The 12,467-nt window shown below is 41.9% G+C and overlaps 1 protein-coding gene across 2 annotated transcripts in view; it reads left to right on the forward strand.

Moving 5' to 3' along the window:
• Positions 1-11,665, forward strand: part of LOC115670891 (nudix hydrolase 25) — a 94,226-nt gene extending 82,561 nt beyond the window's left edge. The window contains exons 1-7 of one of the 2 annotated variants that reach the window (XM_056309420.1): positions 7,364-7,382; positions 7,498-7,577; positions 8,734-8,784; positions 9,608-9,700; positions 10,283-10,377; positions 11,182-11,296; positions 11,388-11,665. In XM_056309420.1, coding sequence (XP_056165395.1) covers positions 7,373-7,382; positions 7,498-7,577; positions 8,734-8,784; positions 9,608-9,700; positions 10,283-10,377; positions 11,182-11,296; positions 11,388-11,492 — 549 coding nt within the window. In that variant the 5' untranslated portion in view covers positions 7,364-7,372 and the 3' untranslated portion in view covers positions 11,493-11,665. Of the gene's footprint in view, positions 1-7,363; positions 7,383-7,473; positions 7,578-8,733; positions 8,785-9,607; positions 9,701-10,282; positions 10,378-11,181; positions 11,297-11,387 lie in introns of those variants that run through there. The other variant, XM_056309421.1, reaches the window with a different exon arrangement.
• Positions 11,666-12,467: the final 802 nt, after the last annotated feature.

Consider the following 12,467-nt stretch of genomic DNA (forward strand, 5'->3'; position numbering starts at 1 on the left):
TCGTCGGTGCACGACGCATAAGCTGACCAAAACATGGCCCCTCTCTTCATGAGGATGTCAGTATTCTTGTCCAGTGGCAGCAACGGAACAGAAAATTCCGTCTGTTTTGGCCAGAAACAGAGGATTAGATTGACTATCGATTTTGGACTAATGCTTTTGAGTTAAATCTCACGAGTGATGGGACATCTGTTAACTCGCACATATGGCCCGTAATCATCGTCTAACGACCCTGATGATCGATGTCAATCATATCGGGGAATCTCGGATCATTTTGATCTCGTAATTTATTACATAACAGCACGGGAAAAGAAAACACATGCAAAAGAATTCGACCTTCGTTACAAGGATAGATTTGCCGATGTATCGTTTCTCCGTACCGAGTAAGAAAGATCCTAATCACATCGCATTGCCGAGATAATGTTGAAAAAGGCCAATCCCCACATGGTTAATGATGGATCCAATGCCCCACCTTAATTATTTCTCTGTGTCGGAGCAATGACAAGTGTCCTAGTTCACGTGAGCTTTTTTCACAACCCAATTAGATCAGACTCATCTCGGACAAATCAAATCATATCTAGGAAAGTCAAACACATGCACCTTCACGAGCAATGGTCGGATTGGTACCATTAATTTGATCATCCCTTTTTTTGTTGTGTGTCTATGTACATATATGGGCAGTTAATAGCACGAAAATTCAAATCTGATGCACATGTGATAAATTTACTCCGAACTAATTCTCTGTCTACAAAAAAACTCCAAACTGGCACACCAGCAATAAATTTATCCCAAACTAATATTTTGACCACCAAAAATCCCAAATCGGTACACTTCTGACAAATTTACTCTCCGTTAAATTGGATTAATACAACGAAAAATCAAAAATTGGTAAACCTTGTGAATAATGGTGGGGTAAAATCCAAAATCGGTACACCCATCAACTGCCACGTGTAATCTAACTTAGAAATTTGACGGTAAAATTTAACGGAAACTAATGGAGGGTAAATTTGTCATAGGTGTACCAGTTTGGGGTTTTTCATGGTATTAATCCATATGTATGTATGTATTGTTCAGTTGGATTGCTTTTACATAATCTAAAAAGTAATTAGCCCTTCTTTTACGAGACATAGTAAGAATCTTCTTATGGCGAGAACCCACTTTAAATAAATAAGTTACCATTTTATAATCATATTACAAGTTTCACTTCACAATCACTAAACTTTATCGGCGAGTTTTACTAAGGTCCTTCTCTCCTTATAAATGTTCCGCACGAGAAAAGAATTTCTCAAGTCCTTGTCGAGATACGATAAGGACTGCAAGGACGCTCGTTCCGAGTTGTGGTCAAGCTAACTCTTAATTTTTCTTTTGGTAAGGAAAAAAGGATGTACCCGAAAAAATAGTAACTTTGAGATGGTACAAAAATATCAGTTTCCCACGAAGGGATCGGAGTTCGAACCCCAGCGTAGTCGTTAGGGATTCTTAAGTGTGGCGCCGTAGTGGTGGGTCATGCGCTAGCGTCACCCCAGGTTTACCCCTCCGGCTGTCGGCCGTGCGGGGGATTCCTGGGTCAAAAAAAAAATATCAGTTTGCGTATTTCCCTTTTTCTAATATGCTTTGTTCTATTTTATTTTCTTCGAAATAGGGATTGTAGTACAATTATACTATTTACAAATGTACGTCTAACATATTCGCGAACTCGCGTTGTCGTGGGCCTCATTGCCAACGTTGACATGGGATAAGGTTTGACCTTTCGTTGGTATGTGAATTTAGACCCTAGATTCAACATCCAAAGTTTGATTTGAGGCGATTCTTACTTTTAATATATATTATATATATGTGTAAATTCTATTTAATATAGAGCCCTTTAAATATTATTATAATTATGTCGGCATTGCCATTTGAAGAACAATCTTTTCATAATTTATTTTCGGTTGTCCGAAATAAATCTCGGATCGTTTAAATGACATCATCATGAATAAAGGCTACAAATGATTGGCCTAATTCCAAAAAAATAAATCACAAACTTTACCTTAAATGGAAGTTATGGCTCGAACTTATTTTTTGTCTCATAAAAAATCACCAATTTTCACTTAAATCCTAAATCTAGCCCGAATAATTTGAAAATTTCACATTACGCGAGCCAGATTTGAGACTAAAGTAGAAGTCGGTGCTTTTTTATAGAGACAAAAAGAAGTTCGGGTCAGAATTATCACTCAAGGTAAAGTTAGTGCTTTTTTTTTATTAATTAGCCCGCAAATTCTCCGGATCGACCCATGAATTGCTAATGCGATCAGAAAAATTCCACCCGGTTTCAAAGCGTGGGGCCAGCCGCCAGCGTTCCATTTTCTTGCAGGGTGGACCTGAAGAAAATTACCAAAATACATGTCTGAAAGTAAACCCTAAAAAGAAAAAAAAAGTAAAAAAAAAAGAAAGAAAGAGAAACTAGAGTGCGTCTCAACTCTCAAGTCAAAGTGACTTTCGCATCTTCTACTTTTCTTGTCTTTTTATTTTTTCAAATTTCGTGGGTTGAAAAAGATCGTATCCTTTTTTACACAGAAAAAGTATTTATTATAAAGAAAGGCGGAAAGATTATTATAATTATAATGATACCTTTTAATGGTCATAAGTCATCAATGGAAAACAAACTTATGGTGGTGGGTCCACTAAATATTTGGTATATCATTATTTACAATACTTTTAGATGTCTAGGGTCACTCGTCTTATAATATACTTTCCATCACATCAATTTTCCACTTTCGCTTATTTTTTTAATCCATTATTTTTCAAAATGAGTATTTTAAAGGGCACTTATCGGATAATCGAGCGAAAGAAAGATTTTATCCATTTTCAGTCCCGGCGACTTTCCTAGATTTACGTGCCACCAATACTTTTAAAATTAAACTAATTTATATCGAGTACGATGCACCAAAGTCCAAAAGATAATAGTTAACACGGTACTTTTCTAAGGACACGATTTGATATTTCGTTACTTCTCGGAATAACTAGTTTCTTTATTAGAATAGATTAGTTCCTCTATATACGCATCTAACACATTTCAGTGTCCAATAATATAATGATCCTTTTTCTAATAACCAGTTCTAACTATAAGAAAGACATAGATTAAAAAAAGTACGCATATTGTTTTCGCTGACCATCTAAGATTTCTTCGACCCTGCGAGTCGGTTATCAAGAAAACAGATCGTCGTGTGTGAATTAAATGCACCGTACAGATTAAACATATTTATGTATCTTACATCTTACTCTATATATATAAGGTGCATGGGGATGCGGAATTTACCTATTTTAAATTTAAAAAATGGGTCAATATCACGAAAAACCCGAAACTGGTACACTTGTGACAAAATTACTTAAAACTAATTTTTTTTATCACCAAAAATCTCCACCAAAAGCTCCAAACTGGTATACTTATGAAAAATTTACCCTCCTTTTATTTTCGTTAAATTTGATTAATACCACAGAAAAGCACAACTTGTACACATGTAGTAGACAATCAGTATACCCGTCAATTACCACGTATCATCTAACTCAGCAATAAATAATAAATTTATCACGAATATATTAATTTGGGATCTTTTGGGGTAAATATATTATAAATATGCTAATTTAAGGTTTTTTCGTGGTATGAAAGTACATTATAATTTGGGAAAATTTCAGTTAAGGACCCCAAGTGAGGTCAAATTCTCAAAAAAGGGTCCAAAGTGAACATTGTGTCAAATAAGGGCCTGAAGTACTCAACCAGTCTCAAATAAGGACCCGAAGTGCCCAAAAAGTATCAAATAAGAACCGAGTCCCCTACGGTCAAAATACACAAGGCGAGAAAGTTCTTGCCAAGACCAGAACAGATTCTTTTAATTTTTTTATTATTTTCTTTCTGTTTTTCCTTTTCTATTTTTTTTCTTTTCCTTTTCTTTTTTTTTTCTTTTCTTCCTCCGCAGCCATAGCCTCGGGCCGGCGGAGGTCGCCGCCTCAGGCGAGCGCCGCCTCGCGGCGTCGGGCGAGGACCGCCTCGCTCGGGCCGGGCGAGGCCGGGCTCGCCGGTTGCCGGCGAGGTCGAGCCTCGCCGGATCTGGCGAGGGCTCGACCTCGTCGGCCTCGGGCGAGGCCGGGCTCGCCGATGCCGGCGAGGTCGAGCCTCGCCATCTCGGCGAGGGCTCGACCTCGTCGGCCTCGGCGAGGCCGGCCTCGCCAGTTGCCGGCGAGGTCGAGCCTCGCCGAGATCCGGGCGAGGGCTCGACCTCACCAAGATCGGGCGAGCCGGCCTCGCCGGTGCAGCGAGGTCGAGCCTCGCCAGATCTGGCGAGGGCTTGGCCCCGCTGGCCTCTGGCGAGGGTTCGGCCCCGCCGGCCGCTGGCGAGGCTCGACCTCGCTGGCCTCGCCCGACGCCGAAGTTCGTCCGGTCAAAGCAAAGTCGAAGATCATCTCGCTTCCTCTCGATGCTGCTCAAGGCGGCGATGCAGGCCCTGGGTCCTTGGAGGAGGCCCCGCTCCTCCTCCCACGGCTCGACCGGACGAACTTCGAGGCCGGAGAGAGAGAGGGCTCGGCCTCGCAGCAGTGGCGGGGCCGAGCCTCGCCTCGCAACCGGCGAGGCCGGCTCGCCGACGCCGGCGAGGTCGAGCCCTCGCTAGATCCGGCGAGGCCGGCTCGCCGCCCCAAGCGAGGGCGGCCTCGCCCGACACCGGCGAGGGCGGCCTCGCCGAGGTCGGCGAGGGCAACCTCGCCCGGCCCCAGTGAGGCGGCCCTCGCCCGACGCCGGCGAGGGCGACCTCGTCCGGCCCGGAGTGAGGCGGCCCTCGCCCGACGCGGCGAGGGCGGCCTCTCCCGAGGCCGGCGACCTCCGCCGGCGAGGGCGGCCTCTCCTGAGGCCGGTGACCTCCGCCGGCCCCGGCTATGGCCGGCGGAGGAAGAAAAGAAAAAAAAAAGGAAAGGAAAAGGAAATGAAAAAAAAACACAAAAGGAAAAATAGAAAGAAAATAATAAAAAAAATTAAAAAGTACTGTCTAGGTCTTTAACAAGAACTTTTCACCGCCGAGGACCCAGTCCTTATTTGAGATTTTTTGAAAGACTTGGTCCTTATTCGGCATCGATTGAAGACTGCACTTTATTCGACACAATATTAACTTTTGACTTTTTTTAAGAATTTGGCCTCACTTGGGTCTTTAATTGGAATTTTTTCTTATAATTTGATAATATATATATATTTTTTGTTATGTTGGGGGAAGGGGGATGATGAGGAAGGGTGATGATTACATTGATCAGTAGGCATCATAACAAAAGGGTGGTGCGGTGGATTCCCCTCCCCCACCATCGTAATGGGACTCCCCCCAAAAAGTCAACGCCCTTCTCTCACTCTCTTTTACTTATTCTCTCTCTCTCTCTTCCCCCACAGCGCACTACCCCTTTTTGTTTTTCGGGGTTTGGAGTGTAGTGCGCACACCCCCCCGCGCGTGCACTTCGCCGATCCCCAGGGCCAGGTCGGGGGGAGCTGCGCTAACCTGCGCCTGCGCCTGCCCCCCCCCCAAATGTATTACTACCGCCGGCCGCTCTCCTCCGCGGGCGGCCCCACCGGTCTCCCGTGCGCCCTCGGCGTCTCCCTCTGTCAGTTGGCATGACTTTTCAGGACACTCGTGGGACGACGAAACGACTCATTAAAAAAAAAAAAAAACACACAGAAGATGAGCACGTCGAAGATCCTAAAACTTATCGCGAATGTACAATCTAGTCCTAAAATTTTCAAAAAAGTGCAATCAAGTCCTAAAATTTGTCAAATTGGTACAATCAATTCCTTTCGTTGATTGTATTTTTTTGAAAATTTTAGGATTTGATTGCACTTTCGTGACAAGTTTTAAGACTTCATTGCACTTTTTTGAGAGTTTTAGGACTAAATTACATTTTCGTGACAAGTTTTAGGACTTTATTGCATTTTTTTGAGAGTTTTAGGACTAAATTGCCCTTTTATAATGAGTTTCGGGATTTCCAATCGCTAATCCTTAAAAAAAAATTGGGGTTGAAAAAGAGCGATTGCCTTCGAAGCTCGTGGGGTCATTCTCACGAGCTGCCGGTTTGACTCCCAAAATCTATGTAGCTCGGACCCCCGCAACTGTAGACTATATACTTTTTCAAATTCGCAGATAGTCAATGTGAATCACCTGGTTGGATTTGAAAAAACACCCGAATGGTCCTGTTTTGGTTTGGTGGGAGGGAGGTTTGACCATCACTATTGATTGGGATGGATGGACTAGTTTCATGGGTAGAGCATTAAACTTGAAAGATTAATAGGGGTACCCGTATCGTCTTTGAGAGTGAAAAAGATAAGATAGAATGCCCGTATTAAGTAGCGGCTAATTTCGGAAAAGATAACCGACAGGTCGTTCGAAATGTACGGGCGCTATCAATGGGATTAAGCTAGAATTTGAAGCTTGGCAATAAATATATACCGCCAGAAAAAGGGCCGGTCACCTCGGGAATCGTGGGAAAAGAAGTTTCAATTGATGAAATTTCCGTTCAGAAAGAAGTCGCGGTAATAAATGTTATTTGCCTTGAAAAATATTGAAATGAATGCTCCCCTAGTATCCGGCAATTGCTCCCCTGCATCTGAGCACAGGGAATCGTGGGAAAATAAGTTTCAATTGATGAAATTTCCGTTCAGAAAGAAGTCGCGATAATAAATGTTATTTGCCTTGAAAAATATTGAAATGAATGCTCCCCTAGTATCCAGCAATTGCTCCTCTGCATCTGAGCACACGGCTATCCAAGCATACACTCAAACTTCAATTACAATGACCGACTGCATATTACGGTTCACATACCTAGCTGTTGTGATCGTTACAAGTCATGGGTAATTCTGATCGAGAGTCGGGAAACGTAACTCGATAGAATTCAATTTCGCCAAATTTTGCATCTCCCAAGATACACAATTTAACATAGCAAGGACATGTCACTACATCAATGACCGATTCATTTGGTTTTTCCGATCATTTCCATGATGGGGTCCTTGGTGGGGATGAACGGACGGAGGAGAGAGCTCGCGAGGACGGGAACTACCCTGCACACGACCGCACCCAACCGGCCCCGCGACTCGATAGAAACGACCGTTTGGGGGTGCACTTTGGATTTGATTAAATTGCGAGAAGTCAACCCCGTTGCCAGGGGGGCTGGGGGGGGTGCGTGCGAAGCCGTGCGCAGGATAAGAGGAGAGAGGAGAGAGAAAGGAAGGGGAAGAAGCTGTCTTTTCTCTCTCTATCTTTCTGCTGCTGCGGCTTCACTTTGGCAAAAGCGTCCAATTCGTCCTTTCGTATTCCTTCCTTCCTTCCTTCCTTCCTTCACAGTGACGCAGAGTCACGCGCGCAGCTTTAGAATGTTAAAAGGTCAGCGTCACCTCCACCACCTCTTCCTCCTCCTCCTATAAACCTCCCCCTCACTCCCTCTCTCTCTCTCTCTCTAAAACTCTCTCTCTGTTAAAGCTCTCTGGTTTTCCTTCAGAGGAGGTGGAGAAGATGGACGGGCTGCCTCCCGGTTACCGCCCCAACTTCGGCGTCTGCCTCGTCAATTCCGACAATCAGGTCCCCCCTCCCGTGACGTGATCTCTGTTTTCTTCTTTCATGTTTCCGCTTGGAGCAGAGTGACTGTTTCTTGTTAGTATGATGATCGTTCTTCCGCGGCTCGATTTCGCATCTAGCTATGCGGATTCTTGTGCTCCTGTGGAGATTTTTGGAGGGTTGTTTGAGGTTTGTACTTGCTGTTTATGGGTGTGCTTGTTCTGATGTCTTGGAGGAGATTCGACTTTTGAGTGGAAGATAAGATTTTTTGGAGTTAGATTTTGAGGATTCCTGTAGTCGTTCGACCAGTTTCTTCTTTGGGTATCTGGGAGTGGTTTGCGATTGCTCATTCTTTGAATGGAAGATGGTCGGACTTTTCTTGGGCGTGTACTGAATTTTGCTCTGCTGCTGTTTCAGTGGTTAATCGTGAAAAAGTACAGAGACAACAGAGGCTTTCGTTGTGGGTCCGTAACAACAGTAACTCTGTATTTTCACCGTGTCTTGAGTATCTCGGTACCATTGATTTTCATCTTGTTTGAGTGATTTATCTCAGTAACTTTTCATTTTGGAGTCAATCCCAGGAGAACAGAGTAAGTACGGGGCACAAGACCGTAAGAAATTTTTTTTTACGAGTACCTTGCTAATTTTGGAAAAAAGTTACCTGAAAAGCTGGCTTCTGGGAAAAAATGCACTTGCGCTATAATTTGGACCGCTCTATGAGGTTTAAAATCCGCTTCGCACGCTTTTTGCGAAAAGACTAGGAAAAGCCAACACATTCTTGTTATGTTTCCTTTCTTTTTCTTTTTTCCTTTTTTTTAGTTTGTGGTTTGTGTGGTTTAATAGCTGCCAATTGCTGATTCAGTGGTGCGGTGAAATTTTCATAAATTTTGCCGATGTTAATGGCATGAAAGATCAGAATGCGCATGGCTCTGAATATTTGATCATTGATCAAAATGAGCAACTGGAATTAAAAAGCACATTCTCCTAGGTTCATATCCAAATCAAATGAACTCCGGTGCTCTACTTATATCATATAAATTGTTTCCTTGTGTGAACTTTTTTGCATATTAGATATGGTAAATAGCTGAAGCTACTACCCATGTGACGTGATTTTTCCACTTATAAGATATTGCGGGAGGTAAATTATGGGAAAACAAATGACATTGGAATTTTGTGGCAGGTTTTTGTTGCTTCCAGGTTAAATGTTCCAGGAGCTTGGCAGATGCCTCAGGTGAAGTGCACTAGCTTTTTATATCTCCTCTGCTTATATTTTACTGGCATTTCCAGCAAGATGGTGATAGTGCAATGTCTACATACATCAGCATATTGAATGAACAGGCATCTCTAGGGATAGTACAGCGTACAAGATTTGCTCAGAAGCACTCACCATTCCCCTTTTTGAGTTTTTTTTTTTTAATTTTTTACGGGTTAGAGATTAGTTTCAGCTGCTATGTTATCGAGTTAGTGTCCTCTTTTAAAAGCATTTTGTGTGTTTTGCTGCTATTTAAGGCATTTCCTGATTGAGGTAAAAAAAGGATCCTAACAGATCTTTTTCATACGTATGTCGATGAATTTCAAATTGCTTCATTTGCATCCATAATGGATTCACTTGGTGGTTCGACTAGTCAACGTTTTCCTTGTAGCTTTCAGTTCTCATCAGTTTTTCACAAAGAAAAAGAGTGTTTGTTCATTATTTTCTCCATACTTTCGTACCCTTCATAAACAAGATAATTTTCTGATCCTAGTTATTCCAATATCTGGGTTCATATTAACCTAGTCCTTCCAAAAGCTGATCCTAAGTCAATCTAATACCTTCTTGACTTCTTAATACATGTTTTCATTAAATCAGAATTCTTCATGTTGATGAGTCTTTTGGGACAGGTACATCACACATGGAACTTACAATACGAGGGAATGCATATTCACTTAATTTTTAATCTTTGCCCGATTTTTCTTGATAACTAGAGTAGTGATTATATTTTTTTTCCGAGCTCCTAGAAGCATGTATGAAAATAAGCTTCTTAAAATGCCTTTGACGAGATTACTGGTGTCAGGGGGCTATTGAAGATGACGAGGAGCCTAAACTTGCTGCTATCAAGAAATTACGTGAAGAAACTGGTGTAGCGTCTGCTGAGATTATTGCCGAGGTATTAATCTATTATTCTGCTTGTCTTCTCTTGTTTTGTGATTTATATGTAATACATGACACTTGCTAGTACTCAGAGGTGTTGGAACATGGGTAAGAAAAAGTACTTTGCTAAGAAATTAAGAATGAAAAGTTATCATGGAGTTACATATTGATAAAGTTCTGGGTCTGTTGTTGAATGCATACAATATATGTTTCAATGAGGACAAAGGTGAATTTATATGATGTAGAAAGTAAAATTGCTCATTTTAGGTAACAAGGCTGGAAATGAGAAGAAGATCAAGAGAGCTGAAGTCAGCAATGCGTGTTTCTTTTTCTTTTTTTTTATTGTTCTAATTTGCCTCTGTCGCACCTCACCTAGAAACTATTTGTGCACCTTCTTTGCTACAAATTCCAGCTACCATAATTCCCATGCTGAAGGTATCACAGTTATTTTAACCTTTTCACACCATATTTTGACTCTTCCAATCTTGTTTGAAGTGTTTCAGTGGAAGTCTTGGGGGTATCTTCTCATTAGTTATCAGAAAATAATTAATTGAATGAGTGGTTGATTTTTTTCCTTTTGACGATGCATTTTTGACAGGTTCCAAATTGGTTGACCTATGACTTCCCTCCCGCTGTGAAGGCCAAAGTGAATCGTCTCTGGGGTGGTGAGTGGCATGGGCAGGCACAAAAGTGGTATGCTCTCCCTTCCTCCCTGCTAAGCATACTTCATTCATGTCTTGACTCTCTTATAGCTCTGTGTAAATGTTCACGAAATTCATAATAACACAATGTTACTTAACCTCTCTCTCACATGTATGACCTCAATGTCTTTCTTTTCTTGACCATCTATTTTCACATGGTATGGCCACACCGTGTAAGTCACATGAGGGGTTGTCATGTTAATTTGCTATTTGTGATTGGCGAGCTGTTTATCTACACTGCCTTAGTTGCTTTGCCTGTTTAGACTAGGACCTTACTTTGATCTGGTACGTTCAGCTGGAGTTTCTCGTGTCCTCATGAACTGAAAATTTTAAGCAAGACGAGAACTCTTAAACATAACCTACATTTGACGTTTGAACACTAGAACTGCACTTAGCAAATCATTGTTTCCTCTTTCTTTTGGATGAAAAACTGCAAGCAACGATGGTGTCTCTGATTCTCTTTCAGGTGTGGTAGCATCTTGTTGTCCTTCCTTGTTTTTTGTTTTACATGATAGATGCATCTCCAACCCAAACAAGCTGCTCTATGGAGTCCTTGACTATGATTTGTTTGAACTTGTTGTATGTTGGAGACTACATCCGCTATAAAGGAACGTGCTGATGTGATTTTGTTTTCTTGTAATGGGACAATCATGATTTTTATCCATCTTCAGATCACTACGGTCACTCATCATAGATCTATTTGATGCTCTGAAGTGAAAGGAGAATGAATGGCTTCAGAGTTTGCTGTTGATTGAATTTCAGTCTGAGCTTTTGAATGTACTTGGTTAATTGGCAGGTTTCTCATGAGACTGACAAAAGACAATGACAGCGAGATCAACTTAGCAAATGGTGAAGCCGACACAGAGTTTGCAGAGTGGAAATGGGCAAGCCCAGAAGAAGTCATAGAGCAGGTGTGCTTCGACGACTGTCATGTTTAATTCGTTGTTTATTTCCAGGAATGCCTTTGTTTCAGAACCTTATTTCGAAAAAAATCATTGACAGGCCGTGGACTACAAGAGGCCACAATATGAGGAAGTCATGAAAACCTTCGAGCCCTATCTCAATGGAAGCGACATATCAGCTAAATGTAAATCAACAAAATGGTGAAATTTTTGGCTTCATGGGTAGATCTCTCTTTTGTTCATAGGTAAAAGGTTTGAACGTAGTGGTGCGCTCTGCACTTTGTAAATGAACCAGCCAGTTTAATTTGTAAGCTTTGGAGGTCAACTTTAGCATAATCCTGTCCTTAAGTTTTGCTAATCGATCTGTCTTTTTTGTCACCGGTGCCTCTGGCATGTAGTCTTGAACTCATTCGTGTCCTAGCTTGCTTGGAGACTCCCCAGAAACGAAATTAAAGTCTGAATTCATTGTTCACTCACGGCCATTTGGTTAAATTCAAGCTATAACCTTTCACAGGGGTGAAATAGGATCATGGATTCTGACGGGGAAAGGAAGCACTGAAGTCTATATTACCTAGATTGCTATCGGCGAAACACCCGCTTTCATTTGCTTCAATCTGCTGCTCCTATTCGTCTTGCCTCTGCAGTCCGTTTTCGTCCGGTAAAACAAAACAGAAACCGTAGTAGACTCAGGCCTCGAAATCTGGTGGAGTTTGAAGTTCTGTTGTCTTTTTTCTTATGGTTGTTTTTGGCTAGACAGCCATAGATTCATTAGGAACAATGTTTTTTCAGCCGGCACTGAAGAGGAAGAAATTTTTCGTATTGGGTCTTCAACCTTTTTTCAGCCAGAGATTCCCTTTAACCTGGGGTATGATCAAGTCTAAATAGCCGCGTACCAAAAGGTCTTCAACCTTTATGCTCCAGGCCATATAATTTAATTCAAGGCATCGAAACTTCTTAGCACCCGATTTTGGACATTAAATAGCAGGTGTGAGTCACCTCATTTAGTCAGTACTACAGTCTTTGCCCATGCATAGTTATGGTTTGGGACCATCGGATGATCCCTGGTAATATATACCCAACCAGGGTCTTTGACAATGATAAGTCATTCCCCAAAAATTATTAACATGACTCTGTTTTCTAACTTATTTCTGCACTGATAATGTACATTCAGCTTTCCCCG

This window comes from Syzygium oleosum, unplaced genomic scaffold (genome assembly GCF_021117445.2).
Source record: "Syzygium oleosum isolate NSW1041296 unplaced genomic scaffold, Sole_v2.1 Sole_v2.03, whole genome shotgun sequence".
Lineage (NCBI taxonomy): Eukaryota > Viridiplantae > Streptophyta > Magnoliopsida > Myrtales > Myrtaceae > Syzygium > Syzygium oleosum.